The sequence below is a fragment of the Uranotaenia lowii genome, chromosome 3, assembly GCF_029784155.1.
Source record: "Uranotaenia lowii strain MFRU-FL chromosome 3, ASM2978415v1, whole genome shotgun sequence".
Classification (NCBI taxonomy): Eukaryota; Metazoa; Arthropoda; class Insecta; order Diptera; family Culicidae; genus Uranotaenia; species Uranotaenia lowii.
Window position 1 is genome coordinate 35,526,836 of NC_073693.1, and position 19,433 is coordinate 35,546,268.

At 34.7% G+C, this 19,433-nt stretch overlaps 2 protein-coding genes across 2 annotated transcripts in view; one reads left to right on the top strand and one right to left on the bottom strand.

Annotated features, from left to right (window-relative positions):
• The window catches only part of LOC129754445 (uncharacterized), an 86,158-nt gene that overhangs the window by 34,747 nt on the left and 31,978 nt on the right, over nucleotides 1–19,433 (bottom strand). The gene's annotated exons all lie outside the window — the stretch shown is intronic.
• On the top strand, nucleotides 203–2,332 carry LOC129754446 (lysozyme c-1-like). The gene is made up of 3 exons (XM_055750533.1): nucleotides 203–543; nucleotides 1,177–1,501; nucleotides 1,586–2,332. The coding sequence occupies exons 2-3, from the start codon at nucleotides 1,186–1,188 to the stop codon at nucleotides 1,732–1,734; spliced, it is 465 nt and encodes a 154-aa protein (XP_055606508.1). The 5' UTR covers nucleotides 203–543; nucleotides 1,177–1,185; the 3' UTR covers nucleotides 1,735–2,332.

A 19,433-nucleotide genomic window follows, 5' to 3' on the forward strand; every position in this document is an offset into this window, starting at 1 on the left:
ACGCGATCGGAAAGCGCGTGGCATGATGGGGTGAAAACCTCCTCCTCACCACACCGTGAACGAACATGATGAGTATATAGAGTATTTAGGTGCCAACCAAGAATCTGCGCTGCTCTAGTCGCGGTACACCAAACTCTCATTAAGTCATTATCATCTTCACTTTCGATCGAGTTACAAGTGTTTTCGGGGGCCTTCGGCCGACAAAATACAATTATTGCTACTGGGCGCTTACAGCAGAGCAGCTGATTTGTTGTTGTTCAGTTTGCGAGTTAAGTAGGTACGTAAGTTGATCAGAGTGCTTTTTGCTGTAGCGGAACAAAATTGTGTGCGTTCAACACTTTACGCGACAAACAAATTCGATAGCTGCAGAATTTGGTGGTGTAAACAGCTGTGCTTAAAACGTGGATACATTCCCAGCTGAGCGACTTGAAAGGTGCTTGCTTAGACAACACACGATCTTCGGGGATCTAGGCGGCTTTATCAAATTTGACGTTTAACTCTTGAGTCGAGATTTTGCGGTATCATCCAGCAGTTTATTCACAGGTGAGTGTTCTTGACTAGAATTATACGAATAGGCATTACACGTTGTTTATGGTGTGTGACTTCAATCAACGTGGGCTTATTTTGAACTCTAGTGACACTGTTAGTCGATCATCATTAGAATATGAAAGCAGCTGGTTGTGTGGCAAAATAGTTGGGATGAACATAGCACGTCTTCAAGTAAAGTGATGTGAAATCATATCTAAATCAAACTTTGTGCATTTTATTAGTGTCGTGTCTCCTAAATTCTGTCATGTGGTCGTTTTGTCAAATTCAACATACCTCCAAACCTATCAACGGTGGTTTTCATTACAAAACATTGGACACCTTATAACATTTCTTTAGCATTTGTTTTCAAAATGTTCTGGAAGAAATTTTATTTTATTTGGTTGGCTATTATTTTTCAAAAGTAAGTTCTTTAGAAACCAATGAAGATTAAAAAAAATTGAATTTTTTAAATTTTCGTTTTGTTTATAAGTTTCCAGAAAAGAATAATATTTCGAGAATTTTTTTTTTTCTATTTAAACGACGACAAAGAGTTCTGTATCGAGCATTTGTAATCTTTTCTTAACTCTTTTCAATGATCTATGGAAAAAATATGTCTGTAACCTTTTTTCTATTTCAATTTTTTCCCAGATTACAAAAATGACGCCCAAATTCCACATTCCCTCGATCATCGGCATCTTAACCACAGTTCTGATACTGCTGCAAACGCCGTCGCTGGCAGATGCCAAAATTTTCACGAAATGTGATCTGGCCAAAGAACTGGGCAAAAACGGTATTTCACGTACCTTCTACGGCCATTGGATTTGTTTGGCAAATGCAGAAAGTGGCCTCGATACCAGCAAAGTTTCGCCCCGATTTCCGAACCAGTCCGCAAGCTACGGAATTTTTCAAATCAACAGCAAAGAATGGTGCCGGGAGGGTCGCAAGGGTGGCAAATGTAACATGAAGTGTGAAGGTAGGAATGGAACAAACAATAGTAGAAAATAATTCGAACGGAAGTGTAAATTATTCAATAAATATTTTTCAATTATGTTTCTAGATTTTCTGGACGATAAAATAACCGACGACATCGACTGCGTGAAGAAGATCCAGATGCAGTATGGGTTCAACGGTTGGCCAGTGTGGGTTAAAAAGTGCAAGGATAAACCGGCCAACATTCCGGATATTTCCAAGTGTACAAACGTTTGAAGCGTTCAAGGATCGAATATCTGTACTGCTGGCTGAGTTCCTGATCCAGGATGCATTTTCTTTAATCAATGAGTTCAGAATAGCAATTTAAGATTTATATCAGGCTATAAGTTCAAGCTCAAGCTTTATGAAGGTCTCAGAGAGCTATAGAAAACTGTCCAATGTTACAGCTGTAACATTACTAGTAAATAGGTTCATCAAGATAAAAACTATACAGAAAATTTATAGTTTGGAATACATATCAAAAATTTTGTAAACTATGGTGCAAACTAGTTAGATTCGATTTCAATACTGTAAGATATTCGTTCATAATAATAACAAATTTGCTAAAAACAAACAGAAACATAGAACCTAATTACTTAACCTGAATTCAAAATTTAAATGAGTGAGTGAGTACAAAACCGACATTGTTGAAGAGTCTAGTATAAATCGGTTTAAAGATCCAAAATAAAACCACTGAACTGAAACTGTTTTATTTTATAAAAGCTGCTTTTTTTGTCAGACCATCAAGGTACTTGATCTTTACCCTAAACTTAAGTTATAGTGAGTTTTCAAATATAGGTTGAATAAAATATATGTATCTTTTCAAAACCTTGAATGGTTTATTGTTATATTTTCATCCTTATACATTATACATAGAATAAAAAATCTTAAAATACCTCCAGTAAAAGACCAATACAAGATATACGATAATAAACATTCTTCTTATTTTTTAAGTGTAAGACAATTGGAATTTAAATACAACAGGTAAGGAGACCGCCCTGGAATAATATCTCGAATAATTCCACTTTAGTATCAATTAAGGGAGCTCCTTAGAGAGAGGATTTAAGATTTTTTCGCTTATTTATTCAGGTTGAGCAGCTCAGGGCCATTTTTGTGTTTAAACCTGGCAAAACATAAGCAATTCATTTCAATTTATTTTTATAAAGCCCAAAAAATCTAAGCAAAATCCATTAGTTATTTGAAAAAGAAAATCAAGAAGAAAATGAAGAAATCACCTGAAATTGAATATTTTTCTTTTCAAAACACCTCAGCTGTTTTCAATTTGTTTTTCAAACTACCAAGAAAAAAATTAGACATAGTTTTTTTTTAATAAATGTGAGTAACTACAGGCTGTAGTCTACAGCAAAATACGGACTCATTTTTCCAATATTTTAGCAACCGAGCCTAACCATAGTTTGGTTTACTTGTCCACTTTTATTTGAAAACCCGGGCATGTACGAATAAATCCAGAGAAGCTGGATTATACAATAATTTGTACAACAATTTATCTTTATTATCAAATATGGATTTCATTCTATACGAAATTCCTGCATATCATACATAATGTTATGATTTTGAACAATTTTCTTTACATTTAAAAAACTTTAACGGCGACTTTTTACCAAATTCTTCTGAATCAAAGCAATCGAAAGATTCCTTTTAATTCAACCACGGTAAATGAAAAGTTCATATACCGGTATTTCGATAGCAACTTGCTACCTTCTTCAGTGAGCGTTTTCGATTCTTGGTAGAAGTATGTATTCTTGTTTGACTGTTTTGCTTGTAAAAGACTTGACGATTACTGTAGGGGAGAATGAGGATACTTGATTCCTCAGCTTTATATTGAAAGTGAAATGTATTACACGAATCAAATTTTCTAAAAAAAAAAATGCCAAATAGAGCAAAACAACCAAGATGTTATTAAAAAAAAATTTTTTTTGAGTTTTTGCACTTTGCTTGAAAAGTTTAGTACAATGTGACTTGAACATCTTTTTTTATCAGTTTGAAATGTTTTCCAAAAGAAAAAAAAATAGAATAAAAATACATTTCCCAATATGTCATTCGTTAGAGTATAACATGAACCTCATAATGCCATATTTTCCAAGCAAGAGTAAACTCTCAATTGATTTACGAAAAAGTTTTCTAAAATGTATGTTGTGGTTTCACTTGTTCCCTCGAGCCCAAAAAGTTTTTTTTCCCGTGAAGTGATGTTGATCATTGCTAAGCACAAAATTTTTATTATTTATCCAATGACCAATAATTGTTCGATAAAAAGGATTCAAAAAAGTGCATTTATCTAAAAACTAGAAAAATGCATCTTCAAGTAGGCAAAAATATACTGTAGTAGATAAACTTTTATATTTTTTTTGTTTGACACTTATAAACTGTGAAATGAGAGCTAACATGACAAAAATAGTCAATAGAACTTTGATCTTTATATTTTGCATGATTTTTTCCAAAGCTTAGGGCAACCTGATTGAAGGATCAATTCTCCTTCAATAAAGGATCAAGTCTCGTTCAACTTTCAAAATATCACAATATTTTTATTCCGACGAAAACGCTACTAGTTCAACTACGGGTTTATGTGTCGATTTAACTTTTGCTGCATATGAACTTGAAATTACACGCTATCAGGAAATGCAAAAGGCGACGATCTGAAAAAATTTTCCAAAAAGATACAAAGAAAAAAGAAAAAGTGATCAATCATCCCCATTCTCCCCTACAGTTCCAAGAATGAAGACCAGAATTATTGAACATCCGAGGCTAGGTACCACAGAAGATAAGATTTGAAACTTTAAAAAATCATGGTTTGAGAATCACTCAATTAAATTTGCAATTCAACCATGGGAATGATTTTATGATGAAAATAATTTAAGAATGGTCAAATTGGAAATTTATATGCTGAATTTAGGACATATATTTCAATCGAGAATTATTTCAAAATAGAAGTACGCCAGAAACAATAGTAAAATTTCAGAACAATCAGTTGTAAAAGTTTTAGGTAATTCGAATTTTAAATCGAAGACTGAAATTGGAATGGATATTTAAAAGAGAAACTCATTAGATTGCCGACACGATTGGTAACTACAGTAGTTTTCTATTTTATCACTAGCTGAACCGATGTGCTTTGCTACACCTTCTATAAATTGTGTGAAAATAATTTTAATATAAATAAATTTTCGATATCTTTACAATGAGAGCCTTCGCATCAAATTATTATTGGATTACAAAGAAGATTACATTCTCTGAAATGATTTTTTTAAAATTTGATCTGAAATTGTTTTTCAACAATAGTTTTTAATTTGACATTAAGAACTCGTTTTTATTTTCCTTCCGCCCCTGCATTGTGGGGAGGGTCCACGAACTACAATAATAACATTTTTCATATCCAAATAATATCACTTCTCACATATGGCTCCATTTGTTTGATAAGTTTTAAGTAATTTCCTTCTTTCCATTTTTCCTCTGGTAGAAGGATAGGTCTTTAATCTTAGAAAAAAAATTCATTCAAGTAAAATATGATTTCTATAGCTTGAACATTTTTAAAAACTATGCGATAAAACCTGCCCCATTCCCGGCTCTGTATTGTATGGAATCTCCCTTTTGAAAAAAATTAGAAATATTTTTCGTAATCGAATACGTTGAATAAGTTCTCAATTTATACAAAATTGTGCGGAACTCCTTTTCCTCTCTCTTATCACCCACTGGAAAATGAGAGGGGTTTTTTTTAAATAACCATAGAATCATTTCTTGTATGTAACCATATACTCTCCCTTGTAAAATTTGGTGAAATTTATTTGATGAGCTCTAGAATTTATTAAAACAAACGTATGAAATATTTTTTGTATTTTAATACTCTTTCCTATTTGTTAGCTTCTGCTAGATTAGCACTCGAGTTAAAAAAATGTATGGGAGTGCTTCCTATCGAATCAATGAAAGGGGGAAGAAGCCTTAAACAATCATAGAAAAAAAAATCTATTCAAATACCCTCTGCTATGCTGTTTGAATAATACGTTCTCAAGTGATCCAAAAATATTGTATGGAAACGTCCCTCCTACTTCCCCTTTTTCCGTTGAAGCTAGAAAGGGGTTTCGAAATGTTGATAAATTTGCATGATTAGTTATCGAATAATGCATTAAATTGTATGGAAGACCCCCTCCTCCTTTGTATGACCCCAATCGAAGAGAGCAGAGCCCCATCAATATTTATAGAAACATATCTCGTATCCAAATAATCACCCATGTCAAATTTGGTTCCATTTGCATGATTAGTTCTCGAATTTTGTAAAAAACTGTATGGGAGGCCTCTCACCCTTTTCTATCTCCACACTGGAGAGAGGGAGGAGCCTTCAACCATCTTTTAAATATTCTTCCTACCCATATACCTTCGCATGCCAAATTTGGTTTCGTTTGCTTGAATATTTCTCGAATTATGCGAAAAAATTGTATGGAAGCTCCCTTCCCACTTACTATTACCAAATTGAAAGGAGGGAGGGACACCAAACCATTTCCGGAATATTTGTCGTAACCAAATAGACTCCCAAATCAAATTTGGATCCATTTGCTTGATCGGTTCTCGAGTTATGCAAACATTTGTCTTTTATTTGGGACATGGCTTAAATCTCACGTCTTAATTCCCAAGTCACACGACGCACATCTCATCACGCTCGACTGCTATTTCTATTCTAACATAACTCCGAATTGGAAATGTCCTCAAGTTTTATATTCTTATTATAAATTTGTCTGCTCTTGGATTGTGATTTGTGATTGTGATAAATCCACATCAAACTCGTAGTGTTAGTTAACAAAAACCAAACTAGAATTTAGACCAAAAATATTGTCGTCAACGTAGTTGAAGAATCACAAACAAAAGAAATCTATCAAAAATAATCGTTAAACTTTCAAATAAAAACGATAACTATTTTGTGTGAAATATAATTACAATTTGGAAATATTCAAAATTCTTATATTAAAGACTAATTTAATTCTGAAGATTCAGACGTAGAACTCAAGCTATATTTATGACGATTTCCTTTTTAGATGCAATGGATTTCACTTCACCATTCAAATATCGACAACATAGTAAATGCCACTACCTAGCTTGAGTGTAATGTTCTGGTAAAATGTTGAAATTTGAGTCACCAAATGCAATGGTGCGACCTGTTTCGGTAACATGAAACCTAACAGCTTTATGAAACCATCAGCACGAGCCACTTTTGCTGGGTCGGTCGCCCTGTTAAACTGCCGATAAAACCGGTAACCCAAAACCCACACCGTTTCCGATTTCAATCACAACAACAACTGTGATGTGTAAATTGTTTCAAAAGCAGTTCTGCTAGGGTCGGCAGTAACAGGTTTGGACCACTCGTCTGATGTTAGGGAAAAATGGAAAACTTACAACCACCTGTTATATTAAAATTGCACTTTTGGTAATTTGAATCTTTTTTGGTGCTACCTCAATATCTATACCGCTTTTTGGAAATGAAGGAATTTTGATTTACAGTAATACCTACTTCTGATTCCATCAGAGTATAATAAAAAAAATTCAGCTTAAATTAATCAAACTGGTTATAAACATTGGTTTATATTCAGCAACCCAAATTGAAAGGTAAAACATTTTATGTTGCGGTTTATCTGCAGTCAGTTCGTGATTCCGATCCAAACTTTTCCAAGAAACCGTAAACGAATTATCAATCACCCATTCACAAGACTCCCGCACAGCACCGGACAAACGAGAATAAACGAGAAAACCAAACACCCCCGCGCTTGTTCCGACCATACCGTTTGCATGAATGAATAACATATCTGTATGTAAATGAGCGGCCGGAATTCAGCAAACCGTGAAAGGTGATCGCCCAATTCGATCTCATCCGATTATGGTCGCAAACAATTGAAATTCGAATATGGGGAAGTAGTTTCAGCTTTTTGCGCTTTTCCAAAACAATCGAAAAAAAAAACAGAAACTATCGTGATGGTTTGTTGCTGACTGACAATGTTGACGGAAAAAGGGTTACGACGACTAACAACACGAAAGCCGGCTGGACGTACGTGACCCAGAAGTCAAATCGACCCCGGACGACGAACTTGAATTGAAGAAGTTACAAACAGAACCTTCGTGGATGACGAAAACCAACAAAAAAAAGTAAACGAATCCATCTTATGCTTATGCTGCTTTGTGTTTATGTTGATCCGTCAAGAATCGAAAGCGGAAATCATTCTTGGATGTCGTGTTGGTCGGCATCCTCAAACTGGTACCCAGGCGTTTTTATTGTTGTTGGTGGCTCTTCTATCTTCCTTTTCGTTTAAAGGTGCGTTTAACGCTTTGGGACAACAATTGAGTTTTCTGTTAGTATTTTTTTTTGGGAAAAAGGAGACGAAAGCAATTTGTTTTTTTTTTGTTTTCAATTTTGTTCCGTTGGCTAGGGTAAACAAAAACAGAAGGAGGATATCCTTTGGTAAAAATCAATTAAGATTTGAGATATTGAAAACAAGCTATTAACATATATTGGCTCATTTGATGGCAAATATAGGAAACGTTTATGGACATGATTTTTATTAATATTTTTTTTGCAATCAGGTATTGACTTCATGACTCCATGATTTCAACACTTCATGACTGGATGACTCAAGATTTCTTGACTTCAGGACTTCATGATTTCATGATTTCATGACTTCATGACTCCAAAACTTCATGACTCCAAAACTTCATGATTTCATGACTTCATGACTTCATGATTTCGTGACTTCATCACTTCATGACTTCATGACTTAATGACTACATGGCTTCATAATTTCATGACTTCAGGACTTCAAAACTTCATGATCCCATGACTTCATGACCTGATGACTTCATGATTTCATGATTTCATGACCTTATCACTTCATGACTTCATGATTTCAACACTTCATGACTTCAGGACTTCATGACTTCATGACTTCAAAAGATCATGATTTCATGACTTTATCACTTTATGACTTCATGACTTCATCACTTCATGACTTCATGACTTTATGACTTGAAGACTTAATGACTACATGGCTTCATAATTTCATGACTTCAGGACTTCAAAACTTCATGATTCCATGACTTCATGACCTGATGACTTCATGATTTCATGATTTCATGACTTTATCACTTCATGACTTCATTACTTCATGACGTCAGGACTTCATGACTCCATGAATTTATGATTTCATGACATCATGACTTCAAGACTTCATTGGACAAAAACTTGCACGCACCCTAGGGAAAAAGTTAGTAGGTACATGATGCCTTATAAACATTTCAATGGTTATAATATGGTTTAAAAAGTGTTGTGTTTCATTTTTCGTAAGTCTCGGTGGCCGAGCTGTTAGCGTGATGAGCCGGTAATCGCATCGATCATCTAAGGCATGGGCTCGATTCCCATCTCAGTACTGGACGTTAAATTTTAATATTCAGTTTTCCACGATTATTCTAATAAGCTTAGCTTAGCTTAATTGACTACTCATATCCACCTTAAATCATTTAATTTGAAATATGTCATCAACAATATTTATGAATATCCATTTGAAAGTAATTTTTTTTATATTTGTTTAACATTTCGAATTTCATGATCGCTGGCTTGGCTAAGCAGAACGAATTTCGCATCGCCAATAGATACTACTCCGTGATTAATCGAGGATGCAATTTCGTGCAAAGTACAAAAGAATAGTGCTTGGGATGAGCAATACATTCCCAATGCACAAAACTGATGCTCTTTCTTTTCGAAATGAATAATAACAGCGCCGGCCACGTCCTGTCAACCAATGGGGATAACAGGAAGGAAAGTGACTAGCGAGTAGCAGCAGTCTGTGGTGAAGAGGATATCCATCAAGTCTTTTCAGCTAGCGGACATGAGATTGAATCCCGGTCACGGCATACATAGTACACTTTCTGAAGGTTGTTCGTTTTAGCATATATAATTTTGAAAAATCTTTTCAGAGCATTGAGAGAGCATAGTCAAATTGACCTGCATGTTGGAAGTAATATTTTTCTTAAGGTTTTATTAATGACACTTTACCATCCTTGTGGCATTTAATTTACTTTTAAACCAATCATTTGAAAACTACCTGTTTTTCAGATAACAGTTTTTATTATTTTAAGGAAGCCATTTTCAATGACACGTGGGTAATAGTCATTGCGACTTATTTACGACTCGAGTGACGTGACAAGCAAAATTTCACTAATCGTTCTGACTCAACGAATTAAATACGTTAGAAATGAAACGTAAAATTGGATGAGCTTCGAAGACCAATACCAGCTCAACCGACCTATAAAAAAAAACCCTGGAATAGTTATTGGAGTCAGCAGAATGATGTTAAATATCGCTAGTCACGTCACGTGACTCGAAGAATAATCCCCATTATTTTTTTTGTGTACAAGAATATTTGAAAAATATCCTTGGCTTTCCCTTTTGAGAAAAAAATAACAAAGTTGGATCGCTGAAACAGTCTTTCTTCGTCAGGCCAAGTGCTTTCCACCTAACTATCGTAACATTTTTGCATTTTTGATCGATTAAATTGGGCTTGTGATATAGCTCAGTTGGCAAGTCTGTTGTCTCCTGAGCCGATGTCCACGAGTTCGAGCCCAAGAGCAAACATCGAACACAGTTGTACCGGATAAGTTTTTCAATAACGATCCGCCAACTGTAACGTTGATAAAGTCGCGAATGCCATAAAGATGGTAAAACAACTATAATCGAAAAAAAAAAAAGATCGAGATCGATTAAAAAAAAAATAAAAGGATGATTGAAAATATTCAAATGACTCAACCCAGAACTGACAGTTTTCCATCACTTATAATCGTCGAATTGTTCGAATAGATATATCTTCCTATAACTAAGGTCCTAGCCGGATTTCTCCCCAAACGGGTGACATTATTCATCGCGGAAACCACAAACACGCCTTAAACTATTCGAACCAGCATGAATAGATGGAACTTGACTGAATGACGCTCGTATGACGCCACCACGCACCGATTTTTCGTGTGGGTTGGAGATGTGTTTTGAAGGCGGTTCCCGGTTTCAAGATTTGAATACAAGTAGGTATATATAAGAACTGACACACGTTATCTATGGGCAGCAATCCATCAAAAGCGAAATAGAGATGGTATGACTCCGACCAAGATAACAGTTGAGGCGGCTCAATTCCTATACGGATATGATTAATTGATCAATTCTGATCGGCAGCGTCGGCCTTTGATCGTTTTTGTTATTTTTTTGGCTTACTCCCTACCAGATTTCTAGTCAACCGGAATATTATCTGATGATCTTTGTTCGAAAAGCTTCGAAGTTTTAGTTCGGAAAACTACCTTCCACACAACTCTATTATCTACCATCTTTAAAATAAGATGTTTCCACCATATTGAGGTAGGTAGGTACTAAGTTTATTAGCAAATAACTTTAACCAATCCACTTGGTCTATGCCAAGTACAGATCTTTACCAAAAGGTCACACACTAACATTCCTAAGCACTAAGAGATTTTACCAAACTGTCAATTCAGAAGCGCGGCTAGAAGCTATCGTGATCGGTCACCTGAACTCGCGACTTAGTCCAGCTGAAATGAGTTGGCGGCAGTTCGGAATTTAGAACCATGGCAAACATGGCTAAAAAAGAGAAGAAAAATCGTGATTCTTGGTGACCAACTTCTCTGTACGGTACTCGATAAACTAAGCTGTGCACGGAATGCGTCCAGCGATCGATCAGAGACTTCAACTCAAAATGCACCGAACCACTCCAACGGCTTATCGAACCCAAAACGAGTATGATCATGTGGCAGCTGGTTTTGAAATTGGCTTATATTTTCATTCATTTAAAATTATTAAACTGATTAAAACTCGGATCAGTTACCCTAAGAGTGGCATCAGCCGAGAAAATGTTTGTTTACGTTTTCGCATTTAAGGTTTGGCTTACCAATACCTTTTGTGGCTTCCGATTTTTAGCTTGGCTGGACATTTGGCAAACAGATCACCGCGATCGCCCGGATTGACATAGATTTATACGTGATCAAGTGTTTTAATTAAAGATCATTCGTGAGTAAGATAGTAAATCACACAAACGAACCGAAAGTGTGGGAACTTTTTGGAAATAGAGTAAAAAATCTTGTGTGAATCACAGCCCAACAGACAATTATCTTTTTTAGGCATGTGTGAATTTGCATTCAAGTAAAACCCAATCGCATTGCAGTTATTATTTTCAATTACAAAATTCCTTGCATTCCCGGCTCAAGTAAAATCCCATTCGTAGCGCTTGAGTCATGGCAAAATAATTAACACCTTCCGGTAATGATTTCTAGTAGATTTAACTACTGTTATACAGGTACGGGTTGAGCTCTTCAATTAAGTTGAACGAGCAATGTTCAACGAGCTGTAAATCAGATCAACTTGTATAATTAAACGAATTATTTAAACTTCTTGGTCGAATGACACTATTTACGATTAAAACTAACAACATTCGGTTCCGGATTCAACCCATTAAATTTAGGAAAAAATCCAAATACTAGTATTTCGCTAGATACTTACTACTAGCATCCTCAGTGCTTTCCGTCCATTCCCGGGAATCCCATGTTCAAGTTTCCCGACAATCCCTGGGAATTCTCGGGAAATAGGCCATGTAATGAGCACTGTATTTATTTGTGAACAGGGATGATAACTGTCAGAATGTCATTTGACATTTCTCCAAAACCTAGAGCGATTTTCATCAGTACGAAAACGGCCGTCGCATTGATGTCCTTTTTGGATTTTGTGAATAACATCGCTAAGAAATTCTCTCCAATAAATCCCAAGCAACCAGAATTCCCTTAAAAAGGTTCCATAGAAGCTTAATCAGCTCTCGTTTGCCCAAAATTTAAGTTCTTAAAGCTACTTCTAAGTTCGTTTAGGTGGCTGTAGAGAACGCTGTTCAGCTTCTAAGAGAATGTCAAGAAACTTCTACGCGCCGAAAAAAAAAATCCGATTGAGAGACTGCTCCGACAACCAGATGTCAGATTGCTAGGTTGCCGGTCTATCATGGTCTTTCTCATTGGTTTTAATCACATTGTTTTGATTATAAGAGCTGCTTAACGCCTAGAGAATTGAACCGCTGCTCTCTAGGTTGCAATGAAACTCACCAGCCTCTCGACCAATCCAGCAATAGTTCATTGCCACTGTAATAATTAGTATTTAAACTTAATGTCATTTGAGATGATTGAATGGGTTGGTCAAAAGATTGCAACTTATTTCGTTTCAAGGACACTTAGTACACGATATAAATAATTAAACAAAAATTTCTGATCATCAAAAATTTATTCGAATATTTCAACATTTGTAAGAAAAATTCGAAAAAAATCTTGAATTCCATTTGTAAATATCAGTACAGATATAAACAAAACAAATACCATGGCAAGAAATTGACAGACATTTTTGACATGTCGCTTAGAGTTCCCATATAGGTTTTTTAAAACACCTTCAAGTATCTTAATGGTGCATTTAAGAATGTTACGCGACCGTTATCAACCTTCTTTAAAGAAGTTCCATTAAAAGCGCTTAGAAGTTCCGTTATCGATAGTTTACCCTGTCAAAGGGCGGTGGAAGTTCCTGAGTAACTTTTACGCGACAAAAGTCACCTGAAGTTCCCGTAAAACATTTTTTCAGCCAAATGTAAACTTCGGAGTTCCATTTTTAAGTAAAAACGCGACTTTTGGTTGCTTGGGATGTCAAATGACATTTGGAATGAATGTCACAACTTGCCTCGAAATTGTGATAGTCATGGAAAAAAAAATGTTAAGCTAAGCAGATGAAAGCCAGTCGTTGCTTCGATGATATTCATACACGCATAAAAAACTCTACAGGTTGTTATTAAAATTCGTATGGGTGGCTCATCCATATCACATATGTTTCGTTCAACCCATAATTTTGCATAATCAACATTGAGAACTACGAACAAACTAGCGTTCATATAAAGTTGATTTAGCTGCAGAGGCTTTCTCAACGGCTCATTGCTAAAATAATTCAACAGCTGGTAGATTTGGCTATTTTTTCTACATTATACCACAGAGCTTCTCTGTTATTCTACAATCTGATAGTTAGTTCACAAATATCACTTATGCTTGACGAGATCTCGAATATTGTTAAGCCAACATTTATTTCTAAGATGAACAAGTAAGATATTCTCTTGAGTCAGAAATAAAAAAAACAGTAGAAGGAGGTATTTGTTATACTTTCGCGGAAAATTTTGGTCAACAAGAAAGGTAAATTGGTTAATTTTTGAAGTTTTTTTCTCTTAAATAGTTTTAATTGGTTCCAGATATGCACATTGTTGAAACTTACGGTTTCCTCCGGAACAACAACAGCACAGCGGCACAGCAGCTAACTTCTGCTGCCACGAGCAGAACCAAAACATTGTTTGTTTTGGTTCAATCGAGAACAATAGATCAATGATTGCTGATGACATGTGATGATGATAAACGCGGTACAAATGTTTACATCATCATACGGTTAGGCGAGACTACTCAAATTGGGTTTGTGGTAACACAACAGTGTTGCCAGATATTCTGGGTAAGAATATCAAAGTACTCATTGAGAAATGAGTACTTTCCCGGTTAGGGAATATAAGAATTGGAAATTGACAATTAGCTATCGCTAATTAATATAGTTGTATTCTACTGACCTCACAGACGAAACATGAATAAAGATAACTGTTGGGAAGAATGACAGATTGCTGTTAAATTCCCTGAAAAAAAAATAACTCTATTCCACCACTGAAACCTGCGTTTTCAACACACATCAACTTGAACAATGCTGCAACGGACAAACACTGATTCCTGGGGGATCATTCCGAAAGGTGCAAAAGAAAAAAAAACCACGAAATGAAACCCTAATTTAATCAATGTAAGTTTAATTATTTTTCGAATATTTACATCTTAAATAGTCCTGTCTGTTTGTCTGTTCCCTATAGACTCGAAAACTACTGAACCGATCAATGTGAAATTTGGTTTGTAAGAGTATTTGGGGACGGAGATGGTTTCTATACTGGTTTCAAACCGCTCCAACTAAAAGGAGGGGGGGAGGGATCCCATACAAAATTAATAAAAATATAACACAATTCGAACAATTTTTGGAAACTACTGAGCCAATTAACGTGTTTTTTTGTAGTCGTTTTCAAGACCGGGAATGGTTTCTATAATAATTCTAAACCCTTCCGAATCCAAAAAAGGTTTGGAAACTATTGAACATAATCAACGTAAAATTTGGTGTGAAGCAGTTTTCAAGATCGGGAATGCATTTCTATAGCATTTTCAAACCCCTACGAATTCGGAAGGGGGGAGGGGGCTCCCATACAAAATTATGAAGAAATTGTCGAAAAAAAAATAAAAATTTTCGAAGTATTTTTTATTAAAAATTCATGAACGTAAGCGTTTTGACATAATAAGATGATTAGTTGATTTAAAAATGCTCCTCCCGCTTCAAAAAGGACCGTTTTTTTTTATTTAAAGTGGGTTTTTTATTGAATTAAATATCCGTCCTATTTTTTTTTCTAAAGGGCTCCTTCAACCTTAAAGCTTTCAAGTAACGTTGATAAGCACTCCCTAATCTACCATGGAATGAACCTCAGAGACTTCCACCTTACCATGACCGATGTGGGATCCTGAACATCGAACCGATCGGCTCACGAATTATACTTCTTCGTCGCCTGTTTATATTCGACATCATATCCGGAAATATAGACAGTGCTAACCTCGTCGAAATGATACCGTATCATGTCCCATCTCGCTCTTTACGGAATTTTGAGCCTCTAAGAACTATTAATTATGGAAGAAACGAATTTTACAACCCATTTGATATATCGTGTAAATTGTTAATCAAGTTTGTGTTTGTTTTGATTATAATATAAGTAAAGATAGTTTTAAGCATAGATTAAGAAATCAGTCTGAATGATATTAAGTTGTCGAAGACCGTGAACAATAAATAAATTAAACCATCCCAGTTTTTTTGCAAATGTTTGATTTTCAATTTGGTATTTATTAAGACGAATTTGATAAATTAAATAAATAATATGGTAAATTAAAATTTTTATTAAAGATTAAACCGTGAATAGCTCTGTACACGATGATACAAACAAAATGCTTTGTTCAGCAAAGTTTAAGTGCACAAAAATCCGCATCTTTTGACAGCATTGGTATCAAAAACATTTTACGTTAGGTACACAGTTGAATACAAAATTTTTGGACCAAAAAAATTTTTTTTCTTGAAAATAGCTTGCTTATTTCCAATTTTGATACGAATTTGGTTCATTTTTGCATTTTTCACGTGTAGTATTAAATCCAAAAAAAAAAAAAAATTAAAAAATATAAAATATATACATTTTGTGGAAATTTTTGAACCCAGAATTTATTTAAAATCAAATCTTTTGGAAGTGGACTTTTTTCAAAGATCGCGTTTGCGGAACCTCTAACCATATTTTTTTAGTCGGTCCTATACTTAAGTTTGTTCTCAAAATCCTAATCTACCATTTGGAGGGTAAGTCCTAGATTCCCAAAAATTATGCAATTTTTGGACACCCTAATGTATGTACATAGATTCAAAAAGGATAAAAATGTGCGACAATCATGCAATCTTTTTAACCATCCAAGATTTTGTTGTACGAGAAAATTTATCGTTGGAACTTTTTCAACAGTTTTTTTTTATTTAATTGCATAACCACAGGGGCTGAAAAACCACATTTTTATAACTTTTTTGCTTGTAATTTTTTCACATTTCATCAATTTTTTCCTAGGCTTTGAAACATATTAAGACTATCTCATAGCTATGATCAGCTATTTTTTTTAAGCAAATTTTTATACTATTAACTGAAATATTTCAACTGTTAAAAAAATCATTCTCGTTACATATTTGCCGATTAGTTGTCGTTTTTTCTCAACCCGTCCTTTAAACGGGGTTTTTATTTCGACTCTTCTTCCTAACCAAGTAGATTTGTTTCTTGAAAATCAACCCTGGATGGTTGTAACTTTTGGACCAAACTGTCAACATATTTTTCATGAAGTATAAAAAATAATGGTCAAATAAATAATTGCCGCATGTCCAGTTTTATCATATTTTTAAGATTCTTAATAAGCTGTAGCTTTTAACAACTGCTTACCAAATAGTTACCATGAATGTGGATTGTTTAACTGACTATATAAAAAGAATCATTTGCCAGCTGGACAGTTAGGTATTTACACGGATGCCGGAATACCTGCTAACTGCCCAAGTAACACAGATTATGCCAACTAGCATTAGGAAGTTTTATTATGGTTTAATTACAGCATTTTTTTGTGCAGCTCGTTTTATGACGGTTTTATTATGGTCATGCAGAATGCTTATATTTTTTTTCGACCATATGTTTGCAGATGGTTTTGAAAACGCTAATAAAACTTTTATTAAACATACTGTTTTAGTTATTTTGAAAGAGTTATGAATGCTTTTTTAAAACTATAATAAAACACAAACTTAGAAGTTTGCTCCAAGCTTTCTTTTGCATGTTCTATAATAGCACTCAGTGCCTGATTATTAAACCGCCATAAAACTTAGTGACAGTTCTCGATCAAAATGTCAAAACAGGACACGCTCAGATTAGATAGCACATATTTGAATTGGAACTCCTATTTTTACACATTTTTGGTAAGTTATGCGTGTTGGTTTTGAGTTTAAATTAAAAAAATACATCTTTGAAAACTTGAAATCACCGAAAGTGGTATGAATATCTTTACAATATGAGTATTGAGTGAAAGGGCCCAAATAGTAGGAAAAAAAATTGTTGCTTGACGCCATCATTAATTCAAGATGGCGGCTTCCTCTTTTATTTTCAAAGCTGAAAATTACTGAAAATAACGTGAAACCTTCACAATATGGTTATAAGGTGAAAGTAAAGTCAAATTTCGTTGCCCGTCGCCATCTTAAATCCAAGATGGCGGCTACCACTCAACTTAAAAATACTGTAAATGACTGAAAATCGCATAAAACCCATATTATAGGGGTATAAGTTAAAAGAAATCAACTGGTAGAAGTTGAATTACGCTATCTTACGCCATCTTGAAATCCAAGATGGCGGCTTCCGCTAAACTTTAAAATGTAGTGAATGACTTAAAATGACATGAAACATGAAACCCAAATTGGTAGTGGGTGAAGGGGTTTACGAGTAGAAGTCGAATATTGCTATCTTACGCCATCTTGAAATCCAAGATGGCAGCTTTCTATAAACTTAAAAAATGCTCTAAATCATTGAATATCGCATGAAACCTCCAAAATATGGATATTTGTCAATTGGGATAAGCTATAAAAAGTTTATTTTTGCATTCTGACGCAATCTTGAAATCCAGGATGGTGGCTTCAACTGAACTTAAAAATACTGTAAATGAATGGAAATAGCATGAAACTCCCAAATATATTGTATTGGGTGCTAAGGCTAAATGATAGAAGTCAAATATCTCTTTTCGCGTTTCTCTAAAAATCTGTAAGTGACTGAAAATCCCACAAAAACTACCACAATACAGACCCCGTTCGTTTTTGGCAACATTCGATTTTGGAAACATCGAATTTGGCACATGTGCCAAAATCAGACGGTTAACAGAAACAACATAACCTTATAGTTTTCGCTAGAATAAGACCAATAAAATTTAGACATAATAGCATGATAGGAATAAAAGAATTACATAAATGGCAAAAAAAAAATCAAAAACTATAAACAAAACAAGAAAAGTTCTAAATGCATTAGAAACATAATGAAAAAATAATAAAAGTGATTTAAAATGATCTAAATTGTTTTAAAATAGTAGTTTTAATGTAGTATTACGTGAAAAAAAGTTGTGTTCAAGCGATTTTCATTGATTAACAGCATTTTAAATTCAGTGGAAGCTGCCATCTTGGATTCCAAGATGGCGTCGGAAAGAAAAAAATCGACATCTTCTAGCTTAGCCTTTTCATTCAATACTCGTATAGTGGTGGTTTAATGCGACTTTTTGTCAGCATTAAGCATTAAAAGTTGAGCGGATGCCGCCATCTTGGATTTCAAGATGGCGTCGGATAGCGAAATTCGACTTCCACTCGTTTAGCACTTTCACCCGATACCCATTTTGTTGGGGTTTCATGCGATTTCAAGTCATTTACACCATTTTAAAGTTCAGCGGAAGCCGCCATCTTGGATTTCAAGATGGCGTCAGACAACGAAATTTGACTTCAACTCATGATTTATTCCACGGGTCATTGAAAACCAATCCCTTTTTATTCAAAAAGTCTGTCCTCATTTACTGTACTAATGATTAACAACTCAGAAATGAGCAACTCAACCTTAGCGTGTAATTGGTTTGCTTGCGAGAGAAGTTTGCTTGCGAGTCATCATTAAACCATAATAAAACTATGAATTGACTCACGCCATGTTGGTTGCAAAATCGAAGGGTACAAAATGACGCCATGTTGATGGATTCACAATGCCAGCATTGGAAAATATTTTTTCAGGCCTTTTTTCCATCAATCCCATCATGATTGACCATCAGATTTGACGAGGCGCATTTATTTTAAGATACTATTTCATATACATTTTACCTAAAATCTTGACTGGCAGTAGAAAAGACGCTCATTATATGGGTAAAACATTGGTTTTTTAGCTATTAATTTTACCAGATTTATATCTGAATAATGCAATCATCATTCATCAACCATTACGGTTGCTGGAAAAAACAAAAAAAAAAACTCCGAGAACTGACAGAACCGAAAAAAACAAAAATTTCTAACATGTTTTATAATAGCTTTTTAAAAGCTTTGGTGACCAATATTGATGACTAACAATGATTGGTCATGATGACGTTCCTAGGATAGGGCCAAATAGCCTAATTTTGGCTTTATTAGAGTCCAGGTGATGTTATAGAATGTACTTTAGCTTTTTATGAAGATTAATGCTATGGTC